The sequence below is a fragment of the Cololabis saira genome, chromosome 12 (genome assembly GCF_033807715.1).
Source record: "Cololabis saira isolate AMF1-May2022 chromosome 12, fColSai1.1, whole genome shotgun sequence".
NCBI classification, from domain to species: Eukaryota; Metazoa; Chordata; class Actinopteri; order Beloniformes; family Belonidae; genus Cololabis; species Cololabis saira.
In genome coordinates, this window is record NC_084598.1 from 20022477 (window position 1) to 20049211 (window position 26735).

Here is a 26735-nt window from a genome sequence, read left to right on the forward strand (position 1 = left end):
AGTTGCACTGGAAGCCATCGCAACACCATCTAATCCCTTCCTAAGATGCTCTGGACCAAGAATGATAACCTCTGTTTTATCTGAATTTAGAAGCAAGAAATTTCTGGACATCCAGTCCTTGATGTCCCTAAGACATGCCTGAAGTTTAACTAACGGTTCTGTTTCATCCGGCTTCATAGACAAATAGAGCTGCGTATCATCAGCATAACAATGAAAGTGTATGCCGTGATTATGGATTATACTTCCCAATGGCTGCATGTATAAACTGAACAAGATTGGCCCTAGCACTGAACCCTGCGGAACACCATAACAGACCCTTGACTGTTCTGAAGAAACCTCATGTACATGAACAAACTGGAATCTGTCAGATAGATATGATTTAAACCAACGTAGAGCTGTCCCTTTAATCCCAACAACATGCTCTAACCTGTGCATTAAAATGCCATGATCTACAGTGTCAAAAGCAGCACTGAGGTCCAGTAGAACCAATATGGACACTAATCCCTTATCTGAGGCCATAAAAAAAATGATGAAAAGGATGGCAAAACATGCTTCTTGTTACTTGTTTTTCCTCTGCCCTTTCTTATAGATCTCTGGTTCTGAGATTTTTGAAAACATTTTTTCCTTATCAGACAGGACCTGTTTGGAGGAGTCCATTAGTAAAGGATCTAAATGTGGAAATAACATTTAAACATTGCACCAACATTTTATACCAATTACAAGTAGTTATTTTATTTCAGCAATTTCTTTGCAGCTGTGATGGAACCATGTAATGTGTTATGTCATTTAAAAAATGTTCATGTTCATCATTTGAGATGCATGTTTGGCTTAGAAAGCCAAATATCTATTCCATTATCCATTCTATCTCTACTTTATGTATGTTATTGGAACACCGCCCACAATGTTCCACTTGAAGTAAGAGACAGATGGGAGTCAGTCACAGCATTGCAGTGATGGAGAGAAATTACCCAGCAAAATGCTGCCCTCACTCCTACAGTACATCAAATCCACTGGACAACACTTAATGTTCACAAATTCACCCTATTTTCCTGCCTTGTCTATAGGACAAGAGAGTTCAGTGCAATGATATAACCAGACTTGAGTAGCAGCTGAGTCACCATGTAATAAATTCCTGGATAGGTGTTAGTGTTGGAGTGTCAATTTGGCCACATAACGTTTTTGCTATCAATCTCATAGATTTATGATATTTTTTCGGATATTTTTTTTTGCTGGTATTGAGAGGTCCTTGGAATTCATATACCATAAGTAGCTCCAATCTGACAATTTCCAAATGTAAACTCTAACATGATATCACCCCGAGACCTTTAATCTGCTTCCTTTGTCTTGAAGAAACCAGAGAATGGACTGCATAACAGAGTTACTTCTTTTCAATCAAATGTCCAAATAATTCTGACCTCTTGAAAATGTCTTTGCTTAAAATGGGTGTAATTCCTAAATGCCCCATTTTTGCGAATCCTCTTAAATTGAAGCTGACAGCTTATTAGTGATGTCCCCAGTGTCATTAGAGGTTTCAGGTTTTTCAGCATCCGATCCCTTCACAGTCGGCTCCCATATGCCCCCACATCGCCTGCTTTATGGAATCTGGGAAGATGATCACATCAGGGTGGAGTCTATTGTGAGCAATGTGGTCTGCATCCTGAAGTCCATTCTCAGCCAGCAGTCTCAGGCTATGGGAAATCGGTTGAGCTATGTGGGCAGATATTAGGCTTCTCCCCTGCTTCGAGGCAGGGGAGATGGCTTTCTTCCCAGAGCAGTTTTTCTGGCCTGAATTCTTTTAAATGTCCGTTATAAATACATTTGACCTTGGTATTGACTATAAGCAATTCATCAATTCCACTGACACCAACAAAGTAATTCAATGCTTCCACCACCATGCTGAACCGTTGTTATAAAGTGTTTTGGGTTGAATGATTTACCCCTACCCTATGATTTAACCTAATTACAATTTAAAACAAATTTTAATTGGAACTTTTAGAATATGAATAAATAAATGTAGAAAATATTCAAAAGAGACTGCTATTTAATTCCTATCAGAATGAAAGCATTTCAACAGCATGTAGATTTTCATGTTGATAATATTTAGTTTGAAGGGGGTTGAAGAAAAACGGATCTGACAATGCATCAAAAGAGGGAACAAATATTTCTAAAGCTTTTGGTCCAAAATTACGTTTTCAAATCACACATCTTCTAGAACTCAAATCACAATAAAAAAGTAACTATCAATAAAGAGGGACAACCACAGTGTTTGAGATTTCATCATTTATTGTGAGATGCATCTAAAGACAGCTTGCCAAACCTATCCATCAAACAGAAAGGCTGCACTATGACAAAGCTTAGCTGGTATAGTGGGACTGCTTCTTGGAAATGACTCAACTAGGAGGTGTTTCCCACATGTTGGTCTGGGCTGATGTGTAACACCGGGGGATACTTTATGTCCACGTCCAATCACAAAAGCCAGCCAGTATCCCAGGGGCACAAAAAGCTGTCTGTGTTTGTGATGGAGGGAAAAGGCATAGAGAGAAAAAGAGGAGGCGCATACATTTTCAAATACTTGACACATCGGTGTTGACAAAAAAAGGAAAAAAAAAAAGTCATGTGACGACCATGAAGATGGCGCAGCTTATTGTACATTGCAGTTCTTTCAGTATTTTCTTGCTCCAGCTCAGAAGATCGCACCGGTGAACAATATCTCGACCCATTGCCTACTAATTATCAAGCGATCGAGCCAGTTCACGCCGTCTTGGCAGCCTTTGAGGGTCAGATGGACTTCAGTGCGTTTCGCGAAGAAAACAGAAAAAAAAGCCCAGGAAAATACTGAGAAATGCAAAAATAATGAATTAAATGCGCTCAGGGGAACAGAAAACCTTGAAATCTGGCTGCAATAAGACCATTAGTGGAAAACAGAAAACCGCTCACCGTGTGCGCGCTCCCGCGCGTGTGTGTGTGCGTTACATTAGGTGGACACGGAGACTGCATCAGACTGGAGACACGCTGGGACATAATACCACAGAAATATTGAAGCTTTGATGATCGCCTCGCCTCCGTGAACATACAAACGCCAGGATACAGATTGCAGTCGAGACATGCAGTCCCATGTATATCAGAACAGCCGAGATCATTTGTAGCCTCCAGCTTTCATTTTTAGCAGCATCATCTCACCATATCGACATAATGTGGCTCGCTGTACCGGAGGGGAAATAACCAAATATGTGGATACCTACAGAAGAGGAGAAAATCGGAGTTGGTGAGTCACTTGGGTCTTTTTTTTTGTATTGCTCATTAACAACGTTTGCTTTCTTGCTTAGCTTTAGATATTCATCATAAAGGGTTGTGATTGCAGTTTTTACACATGAAACGCATCATTTTGTTCATCCGACAGCCTGCACTGGTCATGCGGTCCGTTTTTTTCTTTAAGCAAGCCTATTACATCCAGGGAAAAACACATACACTTATAATGGCTGATATACACGGGCAATGACTGCATAGAAAGGGAAATTGCGTGGGATGATACAGCCTACAACCCACCACCTTAAAGATGCCATCGCAGTCTGCACACAGCCTTAGGCGTGTTGTTTAATCGCACTTCTAATATGGTTTTGAGGTTTGTTCATTTAATTTTTCAATGCATCTGGGTGGAATTTTATAAATGTCTTCTTTTAAGTTCATCTCGAGCGGGAAAAGGAGGAAAAAACGCGATTCGTTCTGAAACCACGAGGGGGCGTCGTGACTGCGTGCCCCCAACAGGTGTAGGCTGGAGAGAAGCTGTAATGTACCTGTGGTCAAAAAAAAAAAAAAAAAAAACTTGCTGCCGCTGCGACACTGCACTGTATGCACTAGTCCTTCCCTCCTTGCATATACTCTCACTGAGAGAAAGGAAAAAAGTTCCCAATGCGATAACACCAATTGTTCACATAAATTAGCATGAAAGCGAAAAACATCTTACATCGGAATATTGACAATATTATAGCAACAGGGGGCAAAGATCTATAAGAAACTGAACACTTGTTTTAAATTAACTACTGGGTCTTACTATTGCTTAGGAAGTGTATACATTGCACGATTACACTACAGAGGCTTTTCATTAGGGGAATGAGTCATGTCCAGATGCTCTATAGAGCTTGTGATACTTGCAGGGCTACTCACGCTGGCTGGCACATTATACTCCCCCCGCATGCACACGCCCACATATGTACACTTTGTTTGAAGGCATTACATTCGTCACGGTGGTTCTAAAAGGACTGCAGGCTGAGGGCCCCAGTGGCAATCCCCTATAATATCACCACTTCAGGTGGTTGTGTAATCTCATCGCTTTCGGTCTTTTGTGTGTTCGGCCATCCCTCATAGAGTCGCCGCAGTTCTTTTTCAAACGCAAGTACATGTGAGGGAGGCAGTAGAGAAGACAGTCGTGTCCGTGCAAGCAACAGTTCGGTGCAGCCTCCGCGTCGGTGACTAAAGCCTTAATTATGGTTCTGCGTTAAATTGACGCAGAGCCTACGCCGTAGGGTACGGCGTAGCCTACGGCGTGAGTTACGCGGCGACGCGGACCGTACGGAAGGAAGCACCGTACCGTGCGCGTCGGTGTAACGCGGAACCACAAATCAGCGTTGAGAAGCACCTGGCGCTCTCCATGGTGCTGAAATCGGAGATAACGCTCTCCGCCGTCCTGAAAGCCGAGCTACCACACTGTACAGTACATGCTGTACAGTAGGCTACTTTGTCGAAAGCAGGGGTGAAATTGCCTCTTCACTTTAGATAATGCTTTGGCATGCTATGCTTAATATTTTTTCAATATAATTTTAGATGAAGCCCACATCTATGGATTTCTTCATATGCTGGGTGTACATTTCCCACACTCTGTTATCAGTTCTTTTTTTCCCCTGCTTCATTACTGGCACCATTTTGTACAATTCCATAGTTCCTTTCCTTATTTTATTTTTTTAATTGTGTATCATTATCAATGGCACTACCATTATGTGTTTCGCTCATATAATATTTTCAAAAAAATCATAAAGAACTGTGGTCCGTCAGCAGCCATAGGGCCCCTTTTCCTCCAACCTGGTTTATTTCAATAGACACAGTTTAAAATAAAAGCTTGAACACCAACTCATGCAAATGTTGACAGCATTAATACAGTATCCAAAGTTTTGTTCATGTTTGAGTATATCCAAGAAATATTAGTTTGTAAATTCCTTGCCCAGTCCCAATAGGCCACAACTAGATCTAGAGCTGTGCAACTCCACTCGATAACTACTACTGACTACGTCAATCACCAAAAACCTAGTAATATCATGTTTCGTTTCACTTTATCAGTATATGACACTTACTAAAAAGTACATTTCTGTTTTGCAAAAACAATAAAATATGCTAGTTGCAAAGCTGAAGTCTTATTCCATCCTCGTGAGATTGCTTAGTTTACAATTTGATTTAAAAAAATATATTATTTGCAAATGAGTCAGTCTTTTGCAAGTCTTTTAAAAGTAGCACTATTTTTTCTAATATGCATTGGGAGGAGGTCTGGCTTTAAGTCATTACCTGTCCACATGAGAATCATATGGTATGGATCAGAGGAATTTATCTTTGGCCACTCAGATCCTCCCAGACACAAACTATAGCAGTAGTAGCAAGTAGCAACACATGCAATAGTCAAACCAAGGTTTTCTGAAATGGGTGGTTTAATGCTACCAAGTATGGTTACTTAAATACTGCAGGTATGCGCAAATTCAGAGTAACTCCTTTTCATTTTATATAGCTTTATGGTTCTGTTCCAGCACATCTCAAAAGAAATATTGCCTATTTGCTGTGCAATGGAAACCAGATATTTTTAAATCTAATTTTAATTTTGTAATAAATTGAAGGATTAAGGGATTTTTTATGGGTTAAGTTTATGAAAATAAACACTTAAAAGCTGGAAAAACATTATCACAAATATGATTACAAATACAATACAAAGCTGTTTTACCTATAAAAATATTGTATTGATATCCGATACATTTTTAGATAGTTGGTTCTCAAGGACAGAAAAATACTTAAATAAAGTAATTAAACTGAGATCAAACCTTAAACATCCACAGCTGTAAAAAGGAACATAGATATTGATGCAGCAGTCATTCAAATCCAAAAACATTCCAATGGTAAAATTGTGACGTTTACTGTACAATTATGATCTTTCATAGTCAAATACATTTTTCTAATACTTCTTAAATATGTCTACTTGTCTCAGCAATTGAAGAGCTGATGCATACACACTTCTCATCTATGGATCATATGTTGTATTGTGTTGAGATTAGTTAAATAATGTTTAATTTAAAGAACGTTTGCTCATAGTAGGTGAACATTTCTGTAAGTAGAGTACTTTTTGCTTCTTTTATTACAGGCTAAATTAAAATAGATCCTTTCAGGATCAAATGTCTTCATGAGAGAATAAAACACAGAGCTAATGTTCCAACTAAGATTGGAATTGAACAGATTAGCTTCAAATAACAATTGTCCATATTTTAAGGCACAATTTATATCTTTCTTCTCACTAGCAGTGACATTTTTATTTAGCATCACTTGGATGTAACAGTGTTGGTTAGATTGTATTCTATATATTTTGACTGTTTTAGATAAGGTCCTCCTGTCACCCTTAAACATATCCATCCTTTGATGGTGTCTGACAAATCTTTGAATCTAGTTGTATTACAATGTTCCTCTGTATTTCTGTCAGAAAACCCTACATTAGCAAGACTTAATTTCAGTGATCTGTTTCTCTATATGACTGGGGATTGAAGTTGTTGTTGTGAACTATGACTCATCTCAAATACTGTCTTAACCTAGCTGGATCTTGGACAGAGCAACCCAAGCTAGGAAAACAAAAACAAAGGTCAGAGTAAGATTAGTGGACTCAATCGCTGATAAGATGCTTCCACAATCCAGTATTTCCATTAGAGCTCTGTTATCCCGATAAATCAGTACACAATTTATCACCATCAGAGTGTTTTTTGGCTGGTATTTGAAAGTATGCTCCTCTTCTCTAAGGCGATCAAATAAAGTTCATGAGGTCATTCACACTCCATTTTTAACTTTAATAGTTTTCATGGCATTACCATACTTAACAGTTTGCATTTATTCCTAAACACAATGTAAATGTTTCCAATTGTACAAAGGAAATATCTGAATTATTTATTAAGTTGACACATTTTTATTGACATTTTTCATTTAAGATTTGCAGTATTACTCACTCAGTAATGTGCAATATTCTTTCATTCATTCATTTTCATAGTGTATATAGATTTATATTGTCTGTTTCTTATTTTGTTTTTACATAGCCTTTTACATGTGTGCACTTTTATGGAGCTGATGCTTAATCTCATTATATTATTATAATGACAATAAAGGCTTTCTATTCTATTCTATCTATTCAGCGTAACAGGAAGTGGAAGAATGAATATTAGAAGTTAATTTAAGAATACAAAAGTGAAAGAAGTAACAGAAAAAGACACACAAAGTAAAGTTCTTCTTTGGAATGATTACATATGTTTTCACTGGTTTTGATGTAAATCTTTTAAATTGCTGATCATCAGTAAGTTTGTGTCATGCAGGACAAACCTTTTACCGCAGACAACATTTTCTGATAGATTAATTCTCCCATATAACAAGGTGGAGTTGCAAACTTTTTTTTGCCATCACTGAATGCAAGCTCCTTTTGCGCAGCATTGCTGCTCCATTCAACCAGGGTTTTGGTGTTCTTTCTGATTCTGTTCCCTTATAATATGACCACTCTGGATATAGTATACTTTTTACCCCGGCACACCAAAAGTGGCAGCACTGCTGGAGAAGAACAGTGCAAGGCACAACAGTGCATCTATGGATCATATGTTGTATTGTGTTGAGATTATAAGAGTCTTAATAATTCCCACACAGGTTCCCTCAATTGTTTTAGTTTTAAGCAGCATTTTTTCTCTGGTTCATTGACTTCGATTCTTAATTGAGACTGTGACAGTTGATTTTTCATGATTTCTACCACTGTGATTCTTTGTAATAGGTGACCAATAGTATGCCTTTGACAATATAGACCACGTAAAAAGCTGATCAATTTAACAAAAGGATATGTTTGTGGGAGGCTGACTTTACATATTTTGTCTGTTAATAATGCAATGTAAAAATGTTTTTATGAAATGGTGGGGCTCCCAAGAAATTCTGGACTAATATTTTTGTAATATATTTAACAAGAAGTATTTATATAGCACTTTTAATTCTTACTAAAATGTTTGGTGATGAGGACTGGACCTAAGCAAAGAAGTGTTTTGCAGTTGATAACTGCACTGTACATGAATACGGATAGATAAAAAACTATTAGTTATCTTACCACAGTCCTGAGACATCCTCTAACTGTGGGATCTGCAATACAAATATGCGTCATGATGTCTTGATTGGTTAATCAATGCACAGGCATATATATGTAAGCAATAGATGGAACAATGGAGGAAAGGGGATGAGAGCGGGTGTCTCCTCCTGTGCTCAGTTCCCCATAATTCCTCATAATATAGCCACACAATAATAATAACAGATGCCATGTGGAATCGACCAAAAAAGGACAGCCTGGACTGATATGCTGTTGCTAAGTAGAAATTGTTCCTTTTGCCAACATTTTTTAACTCCGTGTCCTGTCAGTCTTTCCAACATCCTACGTTCAACATGTTGGAGATGGTCTAAAGATTATTTTTGTTGGCTGTTTTTTCCAGGATATGCAAATATTTTGCAGGCACAATTAAATACTTGTGTGACTGTGGATATACAGAGCTCAGAGTTTTTATGATAGAGGATCATGAAAACCTAGCCCATGTGGTCTGTGCTGCTCGCTCATAAATGACAAGCTCATCTTAAACTGCCCCTATTGAAGGATTTTCAAATGGTGTGAGTGGAGGTTTTGCAAATTTAAATGAAAAAGAGGCTGCTGAAGAAGTGCACTTTGAAATAGGAATACTTAGCCCTGGTTGGAAAAGGGTCGCAGACAGACTAAAAAAGGTGACAAGAATGCTTTTTAGAATTGTCCATCTCTCTTCCTTTAATACAGCACAGGTTCATTTGAGGTCCAGTGCTATGCAGCAATTTTATGCTTCCTTTTATTAAAATGCCCAGATCCAAGCAACTGTTACGGTACAGAAAGCCCTCCAGTTTGTGCATGATCTGTTGCCATAGTTACGCAAGCACAGGAACCGAGCACTTGTTACCCTCAAACAAGTGATGGAGCTGAGCTTAAGCCCCTCCTTCTCTTCCTCCCCCTCATTGGGTCCCTTGACTAGTTCATTAGCACAATGATTCACACCAAGCTCCCCTTGAAGGGACACCTTTTGTAGGTTTTTTAAAATCGTCAGAGGAGCACCGTCATTTTCAAATAAGTCTGTTTTTACTGCGGTTTTATAACAGTTGGCTGCATGGTTCATGTTTCTGAGCAGTAGCGCTACACAAATAAAGACAGACTCCAGAGGCAATACAGTTGTCAAGTCCTGCACTGTGGCATCATCTAAAGAATAATCTTGTCATCAGTGTTTGAGTCACAGGATGTTTATACACAGGATGTGTATGGTCAAAACTGTATGATGATGTTGTGGAAGATTTATGCTAATACCAACTTATGATTAATCAGCATTAAGCCATATTATTAGTGGTTTGTGTGGGCCCTATTTTGGGATATAGTTCAATTAACTTAACATTGCATAAAATCAGGTCGCTTAAGCATTAATTGCCTATTACTGTGACTACCCACTTTGGGTGGGAGCTTGTTTACAGTTCACTAAGCAGTGGTTCCTGTGTGACACTGGGTTTCGATGTTTGCATGAAACAGCTTATTAAAAAGCTGCACTGAATGCCCTGTTCCAACTCCTGAAACACGTTGTGTGGAAACACAGTGAAGATGTTACGGCCCTTTCTTAATCAGAAAGATAAAACCAATCATCTTGATCAGGATATTCATCTCTTTACAATCATTCATTATGCATATATATTTTTTAATTTTGTCTTTCTTTTTCCTTCTCTGCACAGTGATCTGCAACTTCCGATCCTCAATATGTCAGGCGCTTGTCCTGGAGATTGGAGAAACTGTACAGATTCTGGAGAAAAGTGAAGGTAAACACTTTGAGATGTTTATGACAACTCAGGCTGTATGTGGGGATTGACACGCCGGGGATTCAATCTTCCGCCTGGTATTACATTCAAGAATTTGGGGTAAATCTATATAGCGCCAATCGAAGGTTTAAAAACACTTGAAGTGTTAATTCAAAATGAATAGATCCATATGAAGGAATATTTGAACATAATGTGTCTGTGCTCAGTTTACACTCTGCAGTTTACTCAGTATTGAAAATGAACTACTTTTCCTCCAAACACAGACTTCTGTAGCTCTCTTTCAGAACTTAAGGCTAGCAAACAAAACATTACCACTTCATTAGATTTGTGAATTATTTTTAAATCAACTGATAAGAAAAATCCTTCAGAGAAATTACCTAAGATAGAGGCAGCGTTTTGAAACATTTGTTGATGTTAGGTGTGTTTATAAGGTGTTGGTTCTTAAAAAAACCTCTGCATTTCAAGTGAACACAAGTCAAAGAATCAAAATATGAAAAATCTTAAGAATTTAAACTAATTTCAGACTTCCCATTAAACATTTAGCACAATGCAGTTGTGCATATAAAAGAGATTTCTTTGTGAAAAGAGAAGTTAGGGAGTCTGTCTATCTTCAAAACTCCCAGAAAGGTCAGTTCCAGTTACCTGGTAAAACACTGCCTGCCACTGTATGTAAGCTCTGTTCTCAGTCTTTGTTTCTTCTACTGGCAGTCATGACATATAGCACAAGATGGATATTACATCTAGACATCTGATTTCAGGGTACCCCTGTGAAGACTTAACTTGGGCTGGTGGGACTTTGAATCATGTTTTTTTAAATCATCAAGATAGAAACAGAACCCACTTGATGGCATGGGTCAATGCAGACGATTAAATATCAGTAGCAATCAGAGTTATATTGGGTTGTTTTATTGTTATGTTGTAATGTGACAGCGGTAAAAGTAGATCAAGCTTTTCTATTTTCTTCTTCTTCTTCCTCTTCCTTTTTTGCCATCTGAACAGCTATCTGTCTTATTGGAGTTGAAAAAAATCATGACACGTTTTACTTGGGTGATTTTGTAATGAATGTCAGCCGAAACCACACAGAACTGGAAATCAATCAGATCAGTTAGAGCGACAGAGGCTAGTGCTCACTCTCACCAGCTGTAATGGAAGTTCAAAACACAGGAAAGCTAGAATTCAGTTTAACTAGTTGAAATTGAAGATCAGGACACAGGGAATTCCGAGATAATTTAAAACAACTTACAAGCAGTTAATAAACAGAAATGTGGTGCTTGAGATGGTCTAATTTGATCAGATGTGCTGTATTGCTAGAATTGTATTTGGTCAAAGATCCCCAATCGGAGTGTTCTGACCTACTTTCACACCAGCTGACTGCTGTGGAAAGCCACAAAAACAAGTTTCATACATAAAAGTGGCTTTATACTGTAGGCAAGGCAAGTGTTAGGTAGGGAAAGCCCAGTAAATTTGTCTACAAGTTAATTTTTTTTCTTAGGGTTGTGATTTACATTTAAATATTAACAGGGCAGCCAAGCAAGTATACTTGAATGTACAGTCTATCCATCCATTTTCCATAACTGGGGAGGGCACGAGACTATCCCAACTGTAAATGGGCGAGAAGGAGGTTACACCCTAGAAAAGTTGCCTCACAGGTGATACAGTCACTAAACTTATCCTATGTATACTTTAATATACAACTGTCTCATCAGAGCTTCTACCAGTTTTTGATATTGCCATTCTCAGAGTGCTTCAATGCTTCAAAAACATTCAGGCATTGATGATACTAATTCACAAAGTGTCTCAAGTGTTATTTTGTCACTTTCCCCTGCAATTAGGTCTCACAGTGCGCAACAGTACGGGACTGTTGTTGCAATTTTTATTTCCAAATACGCTGCACATTCTGGTCAGACTACTCATTCTGGTCAGACTACTCATTCCCTAGCCATGTTTTGTAATGTTTTTGGATTATCTTGTTGAAAAATGCATGGACATTCTTGTAAAATATGTTGTTTTGAAGGGTGCATGTGTTTCTCTAAAATCTCAGTTTACTTTTTCTGCATGAATGCCGCCATCCCAGAAGTGTAAACAATCTTCACCAATGGCATTTATGCAGCCTCATATCATCACAGAGTCTTGCTTTTGGACCTGTGGCTGATAACAGCATTGATGATTATTTTTTCTTCATTGTTCGAACACACATGGTGCCCATTTCTTCTTAAACGAGTTAGAGACCACTGATTTATGTGACCACAATACAAGTCTTTATGTATTTCCAGATGTGACTTCATTTTTGCTCTGCATAGTTTTAAGTGGCCTTTCTGAATGTACAGTAGCTCTGTATTGTAGAGGTTGATACAGGTTTCCCAAAGTGACCCCTTGCCTATGTTTGTATCAGCTACTGATGTATGACAGTTCTTGATGCTTTGCTCTTTATTTGTGTGTACTTGCCCTTTATGCACCAAAAATCCTCTTCTTTGCATCATTTAATGATATTATGCATCGTAGAAAGAGATAAATGCAAGTCCCTTTAAATTATTTCTCTACCCTTCGGTTGACACGGTGGAGATCCTCTTTGTCCTCCAAACTCTCAGCTCTTCATGGATAATACTTTTGCATCTGTTGATATCACTAACATTTTTTGTGCTTCATAAAAACTGGAGTTTACCTGTGTTCTAATTATTTTTCTTTGTTTTTTGTGGTTATAAAAAATGGTTGAAGCTCATATTGTCTTTCTTATGGACACACCTGTTACAAGCTAGGGGAGTTAAAACTAATGAAAGTTTGATATGAAAAAAAACCCTATAAAGATACTGTACAATATTTCATGTGTTGTAATACAAAAAGAATGTTACTGTACCACCAGCACATTTGCAGTCTAAAACATGCCTAATATTTTTGTTCCCTCGTCCTTTTAGTTAAAATCGTATTCTTAAACAGTTTGAACAGGATCACCCTGAAGGTTTGAAGACATTTAATGTGCTAATTTGTTTTTTTTCTCAGGTTGGTACAGAGGCTTTTCCACCAAGAAACCTTCTATCAAGGTAATTGTAACACAAATAAAATGATATTTAGCCAATGAGATTAACTTGGACTTAATCAGACAATAAACTGTGAAGCTGGGCCAATGGGAGGGATGTGCAACCCAGGTATAACTTTGTGGAGACAACAAAGACCTCATTGACTAAACTTATTGAATAGAAATTTGATTTGACAAAAATAGAAGTTCCCTGACCTAAATTTCCAAAAGTGCTTGCCTTTAAAGAATCCTTTCAATTGAGATGTTCTGTTTTTATACCACAGAAGTATGAGGTGTATTGTGTATCTTCAAGATACTAATTCTCACTTTCTCAAAAGCTGACACTCTCAGAAGCCCCTGGTGCCATATTTCAACATGCAGAATAGCCTTTAGCATATTTCAGCATTCAGGGACGTGATTTTAATATGCATCCTGCTTTTAATGAATACTTTTGGATGGTCGTATGAGTGGCAGAGGATGTTTGGGTTTGACTTTACCTGGACCCATTTTGTCATTCTTTGGTTGGTTAGCAGTCCACGTTGTCAACAGTGCGGTTCCTGTAATGGTCCAGGGATAAAGTTGGCTTGACGAGAAGAGCTCGCTGCTGCCAGGGCTAGTGGCCGCCGACCTGGAGGACGTCTGGCTGGTTGCCCCTGACAACAGCAACTACCTTTATCTTTCAGGATGAAGTAGTCACTGCTGTCTGCATGGCTAAGCTTCTCCCCTGAACCATTCCAGGCCAACCCAGAGCTGTTCGTATAATTAGCAGTACAACAAGCCACATTATCTTTAAAAGATCTGTTAGATCTGTATTCAGAGCTCAGAAGTCAAGTTCTCTAAAAGCGTTGAAGTTGCTAAGTTATTTTACACCATAGACCGCAATGTACAGTAGCTCTGATTCAAATAACCACACCCCTAATCATGGTTACATGGGTGATTTTATATAATTCTAACCTCTCATAAAAATTCATCACTTTCACAGGGATCATGAATGTGAAATCCAGCTACAGAAGCCAAAAGTATTTTATCTGTACCAGCCTGTGTTTATTTCTCAGCTAATGGATAAAGCCATATTAAGATGAGTCATTCCATTAAGGTGTAGTTGAGATTTAGCGCTGCCTTGGTTTAGTTGTATCTATCAACTTTTATTTGGTTGTGTGATTTGGGTCCAGTTGGTACTTGGAGGAAAGCATCATTGCAAATCAATGCAAAGTTGATCTGAATTATCCCATAGTAAATCACATGCTAAGTCCTTCAAAATAACCAGATCTCAACTAATTTTCTATACATAATGGACATTGTGGACCAGCATCTTAGACAGCAAGCCCGGCCGTGTTCGTCAAACCAGAAAATGACAAAATATCCTTTATAATGACTATACAATGAAAGCTGTCTTTAACTTGTCATGCTTTTTTATTAGTCGTGGCTTATTTTTTAAAATGTCCCTATAAATAGCAAATGGTAGAAACACTTAAAACTGGTAATTATATTAAAAATTAAATACATAAATTAATAAGTAAATGACACAATGCTTTGGATAAAGAACATCTCCTCCTTTGTTATTGTCTTATTGAGGCAGAAAGTCAGTTCTCATGTCACAGTCTGTTCATAACGCTGGAGAATATGTATAGAACTTAAATATTATTGAAAATGTGACTTTGCTGCAATGTTGTACATCTACTTTGCTTTAAGTGAACATGTGAGAGGCTGAAGTGTAACGTGAAACTACTGGAATGCTTAAAAGAAAACACAAACTGTCAAGTCCTGATAAATGTAGGTGTTCGTGGTTACATGCTGTCCTTCTCCACTCTCATCAGCTATTTACAGTTCTTACCAACACCCCGCCATTTTGTTATGTACTCTGCCCACACTCATTCGCCCCCATACTCTCTCTGTGCAGAGAGAATTAGTTGTCCTCACTTTTGCCAATTCTTCACATCTGGCAGATTAGAATAAGACAAATGATCTGTGAGTGTGGCAACTAGCACCACTCAGTCTGTCATTCCTGTCCTAAACTAAGCCAAGCCACAATCGTGAACTCTGCACATCTTGTCTCCTGCTTCTGCAGTTTGTGAAAAAAATATCCCAAAACAGAAAGAGCTTTTTGTGTGTTCTCTTTGCATAGAAAATACAAGCACTCAGCATGATTTAGGTTTGCCTACAATACACAAGTAAGCTTTGTGGTGTAAAAAAATGTACGTGACACTGCTCCTTCTTCCATCCACAGGGTATTTTCCCTGTCAGCTATGTCCATTTGAAGAAATCTACAGTGACAAACAGAGGGTAAGTTGCAGGAAAAAGTGATTTAATTCAAGCTAGTGCACCATCCTGTTTAGCGTTGCAAAGAAAATAATCTTTATCCGAATACTAGTTCTTAAAATTACAATAATTGTAAACAAAGGAAATAATAAATAATTCGAACAGTGATTTTTGGGTACCTATTTCCTCAGATTTGGTTGTAACCGGATTAGTGAAGGTCAAACGGATATCGAAAACAGAAAAGACCAAGCTAAAAAAATTACATTTAAAATAACAGTTTCAATCAGAATTTCATTAATTGAATACCTCTGCAGCTGTTAAGCATGTGGGTGGGCTGATCATGCTTTGGATTTGTGTGAGAGGCAGTCGTATAGCAAACATTTCTCTGGGACCAGATATGAAAAAGATTCACGTTTCCATATTTTGCTGACATCTATAAAATGGATGGAAAATGAAGATGATATTATGAATTTTTCAAGTCAGCTTGAACGTGCTTGAAATGTTGTCAAATATAATCAAACCACAAACTTAAACTAAGCCACACTGGCTGAACTAAATTGATAGAATATTGTCATCTGTTTCAAAGATACAACAGCTAGAAACACAGCCGTAGCAAAAATCCATAATTTTAGACAGAAAGAGTGGCCAGGCCGTTTCGTTCTTTTTCTGTCTTTCAGTCTTTTCAGTAATATTGAGCGAATGCTAAACTGTTAAACTTTTCATAGATAACAAAATTACGCTTTCCTCCCCCAAAAGATCTTGAATGTGTGTTTTTCATGTATAAGTTTTAATTTTAAAAATAGTTAAACTTGCCTCGTGAAACCACTTGGTGCCCCACTGGAGCGACAGAATCTCATTCCAAAGCAGAGCCAAAAGTGAAAATGATCCAGAAAATAGTCCGATTTTTTTTGTTAGAGATTTTTTTCTGTTCATATAGTTTTTCTTTCCTACTTTTACTCAGCTGGAATTGCTGGGGTTTGTTATATTAATTGCCATGACATAACCTTTTCTCGTGAGCTGGTGCTGTATAAATAAAACTATAATGTAACGGAATTTAAACCTTTTCCAGAGTTTTTCCAAAAAGTTCCAAAGGTATATCTCCAAAATGGGCGCATTGTGGACACATTTTTCTTTTCAATAAGTAGACGAACATCTTCTCTCAAAGAATTCTGTTGAAAGAAAATACCCTGAATATTGGTTATTGATATTTGTTCATTACCAAGCCACACATGCATTTAAACTTTGTTAAAAGTCATTGCAGTGCAGATCATAATGACGACTTGTTTCTATGCATCCGTCACCGCTTTCTATGCAATTCCTCCATTTATGAGACATGCTGATGGGTGATGTGGAGATAATATACTTCTTGTTTACTGGTCATGGCCACTGTCTGCTAAAGGCTTTACATGGACCAACTCATCAACATATCAGTGTCAGAGGATTTATAACCCTGCGTCCTTTTCTATTTAATTTTGTCTCACCACTGATTAGGGACAATACAATCTTTAGGAGAGTTACCACTTAACAGCTGCTGGGATGCATGCACAATCACACACATACACGTGCACACACTGCAGTTACAGTTCTTGGCCTTGGCTGCAGAGGCCAGAATAAAGGCGAGGACAAAAATAGGGAGCAGAGCTCTTCGTTTATCTGTGGCTCAGTGTGGAGTGGGATTTAGGACATAGGGGTTGTTTAACTATCATCTTTCAGTTGAGCCACGACATACCACTCTTGTTTTCATTCAGCTATTAAAAAGCACAGATTTTGAGATTGACATTACCATTCTTCCTCGCTGCGGGAGCTGCACTTTGGGAAATCTGCTTTGCTGTCTCATAGAGTTAATGAGATGACACACCTCCGGCATCTGTGTAGTTCTCCCAAAGCATCCTTTCCACAGACAATCACCCACACTCATTGCATTACAGATAGAGATGCTTGCCTTGTTCCAAAAACATTATACGGGATCAGTTAATTCTCTGCAGCATAGGCAACGGCTTCATGAGCAACGTGCAATTCACTAGGAGAGATCTAACCTTTTTTCCTATACATATCTATACGAATGCAGACTCCTGGCAAGTTTGTGTGATCTGGCTTTTGCCTGACAGCTATGTTGCATTTTCTTAGGTTTCACAAAAACAGATTGCTCTCCTTTCAAATGTTTTTAAAAAAACACCTTGAAGCAATGATCTGTGTGTGTGTGTTTGTATGCGTTAGTGTTTTAGTGTTGGATGGGTTACTTGAAAATGTTATGCTGCCTAACTTAGACTGTTGTGTGGCTTTGAACCAGGTAGTCAAGTGGAATGTCCAGTTACAGGAATCTTTATTTTACTTTGGCCTTTTTCAAAGTATTTGTGACTCAATAACCTAATGGCATAACATCATAAATCATAAATCACTTATTGTGCATATGATAATAATGCTTAAAAACAAAAAGACATGAATGAATTGTCAGTGATCACTATGATAAAAGTAGCACTGTCAAAGTGAATACATATGTCTTAGAGATCGATGTAGACAGCGTGACATCAGCCATTGTTTTTTTTTAAGACCCGAGTTCAGCAATTTAGCCATTGTCATCTCAGAGTAGGAGTGACTGACTGACATTTGAGATGGAGACATTTCAGCCATGATGTTCCACACTGGTTTGTTAATTAGGGCCCGAGCACTTACAGTGCAAGACCCTATTGTATCTGTAGGAATTTTCCTTGTTTTTTTTTTCCTTCTTCCGACAAAATGAGAGCCTTTTTGCCCCCCTAAACGTACCCCAAAAGTCACCAAATTTTGCACGCAAGCCAGGCCTGGCGAAAAATTTGATATTTAATGGTTTGCATTAATGGGCGTGGCAAAATGGCTCAACAGCGCCCCCTGGAAAACTTTGTGCCTCAAGCCCCACAATACGGTTTGACGTACATGCACGAAAATCGGTACACACCTGTATCATGGCGCAACTTAAAGAAAAGTCTCTTGGTGCCATGGCCGAAACCCAACAGGAAGTCGGCCATTTTGAATTAATCGTGTAATTTTGCCGCAATTTATGCCATTTCTTCGGCCGCTTCTTTGCCCGAACCGTAACGTGCACCCAGGTGTGTTATACATCAAAATGTGTGTCTCGATCCTGCAACGATGTGCATTACTTTTCTCAGTCAAAAGCGTTACCGTGGCGACGATAGACGCCAAAAAGCGCACCCCCCCTCATCTGATTGGTCCATATGTGATAGTTCCTACTTTCTGCCATAACTTTTGAAAGGTTTGACATAAAGAGTCGTGGGTGGTGTCATCGGACTCGGTTTTGAGTCCTTGAACATAATTGGTGCAAATTAGCCCCGCCCCTTCATCTGATTGGTCCATATCTGATAGTTCCTACTTTCTGCCATAACTTTTGAATGGTTTGATACAGAGAGTCGTGGCTGGTGCCATCCGCTAAATGTCCAGGCCTGAAGAATCTACATGCAAGTCATACAACACTTCCACTGCAGCCTGAACGTGCACAAGGGTGTGAGGGCCCTTTCATCGCTGCTTGCAGCTTTAATTGCTGTTTAGTATTTGAGTTTTGGGAACTTTTTTTGGTGTCAGGAGTGATGTAAAAGGGTGGAACTGAAGAGTGATACTGGAATCCTTACAGTATAGCACAAAAATATATCTCTTTGAGGTTAAAGATTATTTTCCAAATGACCTCCAGTACATTGATCTTGAGAATGAAATATAGATGATGATACCATACTGTAATTACAAAAATGTATGTTTGTCAAGATAGAATATGAGGTTTTTTGAAGGGTTATCTGTTGTGGAGTTATATTGTGGAGTCAGAGCTGTTAGTCGTCCAGCATCAGAAGATAGGTCCTCATTGGCATCACTTCTGACAATGGAGTAATGCCAGTAATGGCAGTGCAAACTCCACCTTTAAAGGAGCATGAGGCAGGATTGAGGCAGGATTTATGAAAAAAATTCGTATACGTTTTAAGTTTTGTAGTAATAATGTCAGATGAAGCGTTCCAAACCAAAACGAATGAGCCCTCTAGTGTATCTCTCCGTTGCCTTGAACAGGCTGTGTGCTGCAAAATGTGCTGTAATGCGGGGGCCGATTTTCCCGCGCTGTCCTGCGGATGTGACGTCACATGACGCTGCATGTGCGTTCTCCCCGTTCTCCCGTGCCGGCTTCACTGTTGGCTGCAGTACCCCCGACGGCTGTCGTGGTGAAGGGTGGCGCTATAGAGTCTCATTTCTTAAAAGGAGCCTCATGCTCCTTTAATATCCTCTTTACTTTTAAAGAGGACCCTCATTTCCAAAATCATCATAGTGCTCCCAGTTTCACTTTTTATTTTTGCGGTAGGAACTCCGAAATGAGTCAATTCAGTGCTGTGTCAATCTACTGCAGGCAGGTGGGACATAGGCGAGCTTCAACAGATGTGGCATGGAATTGATGCCATAGTAATTTGACCAACTCTAACATCAAAATTGTTCTGTGAAACAATAATCAGCAGCGGTTGACTTAATCTAAAAAAAATTCTTCATCCAACTTAATTTCTTTGCCGTCCAGGAGCTGTCTCCAACGGGTAAAGCACTGTTGATGTTTACTCTGGTTTTAACTTTGTTTTTATCAGCTCTTTTTTATCGTTCTGAACAAGGCTTTTCTAAGTAACCATCCTCGCTGTTTCTGTTTACCTATCCTTAAATGGTAACCATCTACATGTGCATGCTCACATGCAAGCACACACACTCATTCAACCGAGAAATTGTTTGTTTGTAAATATCCATCTTTTTGGAACGCTGTTTTTTTTGTTTTTTGTTCTTGCTATTATTACAGTATAATGTATTTTCTTGGTGAGAACTTTGAATAAGCCCATTTAGGGCTTCCTTTCTCACCTGCACATATTTTCATGCTTTTATGTTCATTTAAACTTTTGTACCGTTTTTATGTTGTGCAAATAAACAAATCAAAATCAAATCAAATCATGACGGACAACAAGTTCAAGTACGACGACAAAGGGTGTGACTTCTTAATAGCATCAAGTTGTCCTGCGGCTGCTATATTGCTCGCTACTGCCACACATGGCAGAGACTAGTATTACGAGACCGGATGGCCCGAAGCTAGTTATTTAGCACGTTAAATAGCTCAGCAGCCAAATACATAGTAATAATTTTTGTGACATGACATGGCATTTATTTAATCTCACTCTCTTGCTTTTTGTAGTTTTTTTGGGGATATTTGAACCTAGAAACTTACACATTGCTCCTTTAACACAAAGGTTCAAGAAGGCTGCTGCTTGACTTTAGACCTGGCAATAGCTAAAAATAAGGTTTCTTTCTTCTTGTACTATCATAATACAGTTCCTGTACTAGGACGTAAAGGACAGAAATATGATGAATTATTGCAGCCCAAAATTAGCAGTCTACTCATTTGCCAGAAAAAAGATGTTTCTTTATTAATTTCTTTGTAAGTCGTTCAAGTTAATGCATTTTGAAAAACATGAACGCTAATGTTCACAATGTCAGTTCTCTGAACTAAACAGTTAATGTAACAAGAGGTGATATATATCTGATATGGATCAACTGTGTTTTGTAACTGTAGAAAATATGTTTGGGAGACAGATTTCTCATTGGTGCTTGCTTTTTGCTGCAGGCTGTGCGAGACAGTGGTGCCTCTGGAGGACCCTATCATCACAGAGACCACCTCCACACTGCAGGAATGGGGCGTCCTGTGGAAGCAGCTCTATGTGGTCAGTAGCTGTATATTACATCACATCCCACTCCTATCAGAACAAAACACAAAACCATGTATGTGAGATTGGATCTAGTACGACCATGAATTGCAGGGGAGTTGGGGGAAAAACTGCTCTTGCCAAGAAATTCCATCCATTGTTGTTACATTTTCATTTTTCTAGGGTGTCTGATGGAAAAGACGATTCAATGATGCACTTCTTCCTTACATATAATTGAACACCTGGAATAAAACACATTTGCCTGTAAGAGTAGTGATTCACGTGAAATACAGCCCAAACATACAGTGACATGCAGCTCCTTTAGCTTTTTCCTCATAACATGTTGTTCTGACTGTTGTCCTGTATTTTCATATAAACTAGTATCTACGTAGGAATAGAAATATGTGGTTGGACACAGATAATGGCCTACAGACCTGTCGTATGCAATTTCATGCTTTGTCATTCAGCCGTTGATTGATCTCGGCCTGCCTCATGCATTTTCTGCATCATCTTAAAGATCCACCACCTTCAGTCAGCCTTTACATGCCGCGAAAAAGTGATTACTGAAAAGACTAAAGCGTTCTTAATCCAGCAAAGTGTTGAGGGGGCAGGCAGATGTGGTTGGTAGGGTTTAGAGTTTCCGAGTTTGGAACTGAGTGGCTATGTTGCAGAGCTGGCAGGGAGTTTTTACATAACCTCTCACTGAGGACTGCTCATGCTCTGAGCAACTAAGCAGCCCGAGGCATTGATGTGATGATGTAACTTCCTCTGAAGCTTGACTAATGTGAAGCCTTGATTTAACTGTGCTGGTTTTGGTACTCACCCTCTGTGTGATAATGGGCCATGTTACCACAGTTGTATCCATAACAATGAGATGTAGCATCGGCTAGATGTTGATTCATTTCAACCTTACTGTTGCCAATTAGATTTCATGGCATTACTTCAGGGAGCAATGACCTAGGCAGAACTGTGTATTTGTTATAATGTACATAATTAGCCCTGCGGAATAGAGGTCTTAAAGGGCTCATCAACCCTGACAAAAATCTTTGTTTTCAGCAGCTAGCAGCCTTTGAGAACATGTAGTGTTTATCCTCATTAAACTTGCATGGCCATTGTGGTACACTTAATCTTTGGATGTATGTAAACAAACCTGGGTGTTAATGTGGGCTTGTCATAGCATTAGGGAGAATAGAGAGGGCTGGAATTAAAAGTGTTGTCCGTGGTTCTACAACGGGGATAAAATTCACCTCTGTGATGATGTCAAACCAGGCTTGTATGAGAACATTTTTTTTTCATCTTCATCTTTTATTCCTTTCTCTTTGTTTGTTTCTAATTAAGGCATAGTCCCTCCACTGAGATGAAAAAAAATACAAATAAACACAACATGATGCTCTAAGTCAAAATAAGATATCTCAAATTATAACTTAGTATATCATAATTTCCACTTTTCATCTCATAATTATGACTTATTATGTCACAGTCATGACTTTATATCTCATAATCATGACTTAAGACAAAAACAAGATGACAGAGAGCACAGCCACTCATGGCTCTCCATCATGGTGTTTTTCGTGTTTGATGTGGTGGTGTGTTTCTTTTTGCTGAGCTTTCTCAAGATAAGCAGATCTACAGCCGGCAGGATTTAATAAACTACAGATTAAGTCAGTGCCGCCGTTACACTGAACATCCAATAGGCTAACAACATCCCCATGGACACTGCAAGAGAACACACGGGTCCCCGTGGATTGTTACGGGGTCTGTCGAGTGGCAGCAAGGGTGCAGAGGAGAAATGTGTCCTGCCGGGGGCATTTTCACAATACTGCCATCTTTTCGCATGAAGTCATAATTATGAGATAATGAGTCAAAATTATGAGATGCCGCACCATAATTATGGTCTTTTGTAGTTAAAAAAAATAAGATCTTTATTTTGTTTCGATCACATGCTTGGCCTGAATGGAAAACCGATATTCTTCAATGTAAACTTTGATTTCTGGTAATGCTAACGATAAAGTGAATTTGATTAATGTTAATCACTGATTAGTCAAGGTAGTGCTGGGCGATATACCGGTTCATACCGAATACTGGTGTTTATTTTTCTTATGATATGAATTTTTCATATACCGTAATACCGGTGAGTATGTACAGTAACGTACACAACGTTGGGAACGTAGCACCACTGGACACTGTTTGTGAGGGGACTGTTTAGCAGTAGTGATGCACCGATTGTTCGGTAACCGAAATTGTTCGGCCGAAAATGGCAAAAAAAACACTTTCGGTGTTCGGTGGAATAAGTGGGAAAAAACACGAACAATTAATAATGGCGTTGTAATATAAGGAAATAGACTGGCCGCTCCCGTAACGGTTGCGCCACAAACATAAATCGTTGGCCAACCAAAAAGTAACCACATAAGAATTTTACCTAACATTCACCAGGAGGTGGAACCAAAACAACATAATGCTGGGAAATTAAAAAAATTTCAGTTTTTTATGTTCAATAAATATTTTCTACCTTGTAATTTTGTAAAAGATTTTTTTCTTTGAAAAGCATGCCTAAATCAAATTTATTTGATTTATGCATCCTCCTCATGACAGTAAAATAGGCCATTCTAAGCCAATTTACTGCAGCAATTCCTTTCCAAATCATTAGAAAATATGGTTGTGCATGAAAAAAAAAATACCGTGATATACCGTGAAACCGATATAATTTTGAAAAATACCGTGATATAAATTTTTGGTCATACCGCCCAGCACTAAGTCAAGGCATTAAAACCTTGATGCATGGATGCAGAGCGTTTACCTGCTGTCATTCAGTGAATGATTAGCAGTGGATCCTACATGTTGGATCAGTTGGACTTGTTCTTGTAAATCTTGGAGATTCATGATCCTATTGGAATGTGAGTAATTTGGAGGGCCAACATCTTGGGTAGTTCTTTGTTGTGGCAAGGCACACGAATATGCTGAGAGAAGCAGCTGTCATTTATGTGTGTCAATGTGGAGGGTGGGTAGGTGAGTGATCAATTTACATTACCTACATAAATGCTGCAGTAAAGGGAGCTCACATGTTTTACAATAATCTTTTTTTTGGCCATTTCATTAGAAACATAAGGTGGATCTGTTCCATAAGTTGCGTCATGTGATGAACGAGCTCATCGACCTGCGTAGACAGCTGATCCAGGGCCACCTCGCTCAGGACCAGACTCGTGAGATCAAACGGCACATCACCGTCCGACTCGACTGGGGCAATGAGTGAGTACTACTGTACTGTACAGTGTCAACAAATATTCCAATCAAAGACATCCTCTTTGATGAAAAACATGTCTTCATTTTGTCAGAGTCTATATTTATTCGGCACGACATGTCTACAGCACAGGCTGGGTGGATGTTTCCTAGGCATTGCTATGATGTAATTTTATGGTCATTTAGCAGATGAGTGAGTCTGAAGCTACTTACAGTTGATGTAGATCTCCCCGGAGGAACTGTACAGTCATTTTCCCACTGTGGCCAGTTTAAAACTCCATCTGAGCTGGAGTTGGAGCTGTGGCAGCATAAGAAAAAATGAAGGCATAAGGGCTCCAGTTAAGCTGCAAAGGTGCTTGATGATTTGAAACTTGTTTTTTAACATCACTCTTTTGGCCAACATTAGTGCTTGGATGAACTGTAAAAGCTATATGTAAAAGTGAAAAGGTTTGCTGGCTGAAGTCTGGAGCAAACCTGAGTGCTGTTTCTAATCTGAAAACATGTAAAATTGTCATACTGTAGCCATAAACACACCACACAAAATCTGGTCCCATACACTATATGGTTGGGGTCCGTTGTGCAAACTCAGGCTCAGCAGATAAATAATATTCAAACACATAAAACCTTATCGTTATCGCTGAGGTTTTCTGTAGATACAATAAATGCTGTACATTTGATCCATTTGTTTGCTCAATGTGATGGTGAAACCATAAAAACAGCCTTTTGTTTAATTATTGTGCAAACCTTAACAGACTACACGCACACACATATATATTGTTGTGTGTAATGTGAGGAAATTAGCTTCAAAATCTTTAACAATCCCCACTATTTGTACAAGTGATCCTGTCATTTGTATGTAATATGCAAACATTTGCTATCCCTTGGCCCTGAGTAGTTGCCAAGCAACCAGTCACAACTCCAGGAAGTCACTGCAGCAAATAATCAGGATTGTTCTTTTATGCCTTTGATTTAAATTTGGGTTTGTATATATGCATTTAGAGGCGATGATGACAAGATTTTGTTGTTGTTGGACAGACCAAGCAAAGCTGTCCAACAAGCTTTCTTTTCTGTTCTTAAGTTGTCTAGCTGTATGGTTGATTGTTGCCTGCTCCAGCCAGGAGAAAGACACCAGACTTTTTTTTCCTTTTTCTCACTGTCCAGCAGAAAGCAAATACGCAATTTTGTATTTATTTAGTGAAGAGAATAAATATGTCAGATAAATGGAGTAGAATAAGAGGTTAAATACTTTACTTTAGGTTAAATACTATGGGGCTTGAGTCAGAATTCAAGATGAAAAGGATTTGAAGTGTGCAACACTGAAAACACTTCTCTAACATCTGTAATGTGCTTTTCCCTTCTTTATTCTGCATCCACCCCACACCCCTGTTACACCAGACACCTTGGCCTGGACCTTGTCCCCAGAAAAGAATTTGAAATGGTGGATCCGGATCAGATCAGTTTGTCAGAGCTGTACAAACTGGTATGTTGGCTGCGTCTATTGTCAAGCAAATTCACACAGTTTCAACCCATCTGAGGTTTAAAAAAGAGAAAAAAGAAGTGAATGTTTATCCATGGATGATTAAATGCAGTTAAATACTTCCCTGCAGCATGTCAGGACTATATTTGTAGCTATGAATCATTGACTTGCACATCATGAGGTTTTGACTGTGTGCTTAAGAAAAAAATAATAAAAAAATCATTGCACAGCCTGACTTCACTTATAGGAATGTGTTGCTGAATGTGTAGGGATGTGTGAATTTACCGATTACCAACCCATCCATAAAGAGGTGACTCACTAGAGGCAGCACCATTCAGCTGTTGGAGCTGCCTCATGTGACCGGTTCTTTATGCTTATCTTAACGCCATATTGAGGTTGTCCCTTTTCTTGCATGCATGTGCCTCTCACAAGTGTGATTGTTCGCTAGCAATGCAGACATAATGCAAAGTGGCAGCCCTAGGTGGTGCTGTGGGGAAATAAATGTTTTAGTTTTTTTTGTTTTTTGGCATATTGTAGAGTTGTTGCTTTAAAGCATGTGCAAGATGAGAAACATATTTCTTTAAAAAATTAAAAAAGACTCATGTAATTTGGCTGATGATATGAAGCTTGCAAACCTAAACTCAAACAAGGAGAGAAAGCGTGAAAGACTTACTTTCAAAGGAGATCAAATTTAAAAATATGCTATTACAACACAGCTGTTATGAAATCTAATGTAATACTACAGGAGACTGTTATCTGGGAGGGAGATCCTTTCTGGTCAGTGGCTGCAGCCCCATATGCTGATGAAAACATTCTCCAACTGCCCTGCAGCCTCCCATTATCCCATTGCCATGTTTCTCAGCTTTACACGGTGAATGTTTGTGCACTAAATACTCTGTTCAGAAACAACGGCGTAGCT

The 26735-nt window shown here is 38.7% G+C and overlaps 1 protein-coding gene across 3 annotated transcripts in view; it reads left to right on the top strand.

Moving 5' to 3' along the window:
• Positions 1-2727: 2727 nt before the first annotated feature.
• LOC133457074 (dedicator of cytokinesis protein 3-like) overlaps positions 2728-26735 on the top strand; it is a 66808-nt gene continuing 42800 nt past the window's right edge. For all 3 annotated transcript variants that reach the window (XM_061735939.1, XM_061735940.1, XM_061735941.1), the window contains exons 1-7: positions 2728-3265; positions 10045-10128; positions 13126-13166; positions 15369-15424; positions 21024-21120; positions 24200-24348; positions 25735-25819. In XM_061735939.1, coding sequence (XP_061591923.1) covers positions 3229-3265; positions 10045-10128; positions 13126-13166; positions 15369-15424; positions 21024-21120; positions 24200-24348; positions 25735-25819 — 549 coding nt within the window. In that variant the 5' untranslated portion in view covers positions 2728-3228. The remainder of the gene's footprint in view (positions 3266-10044; positions 10129-13125; positions 13167-15368; positions 15425-21023; positions 21121-24199; positions 24349-25734; positions 25820-26735) is intronic.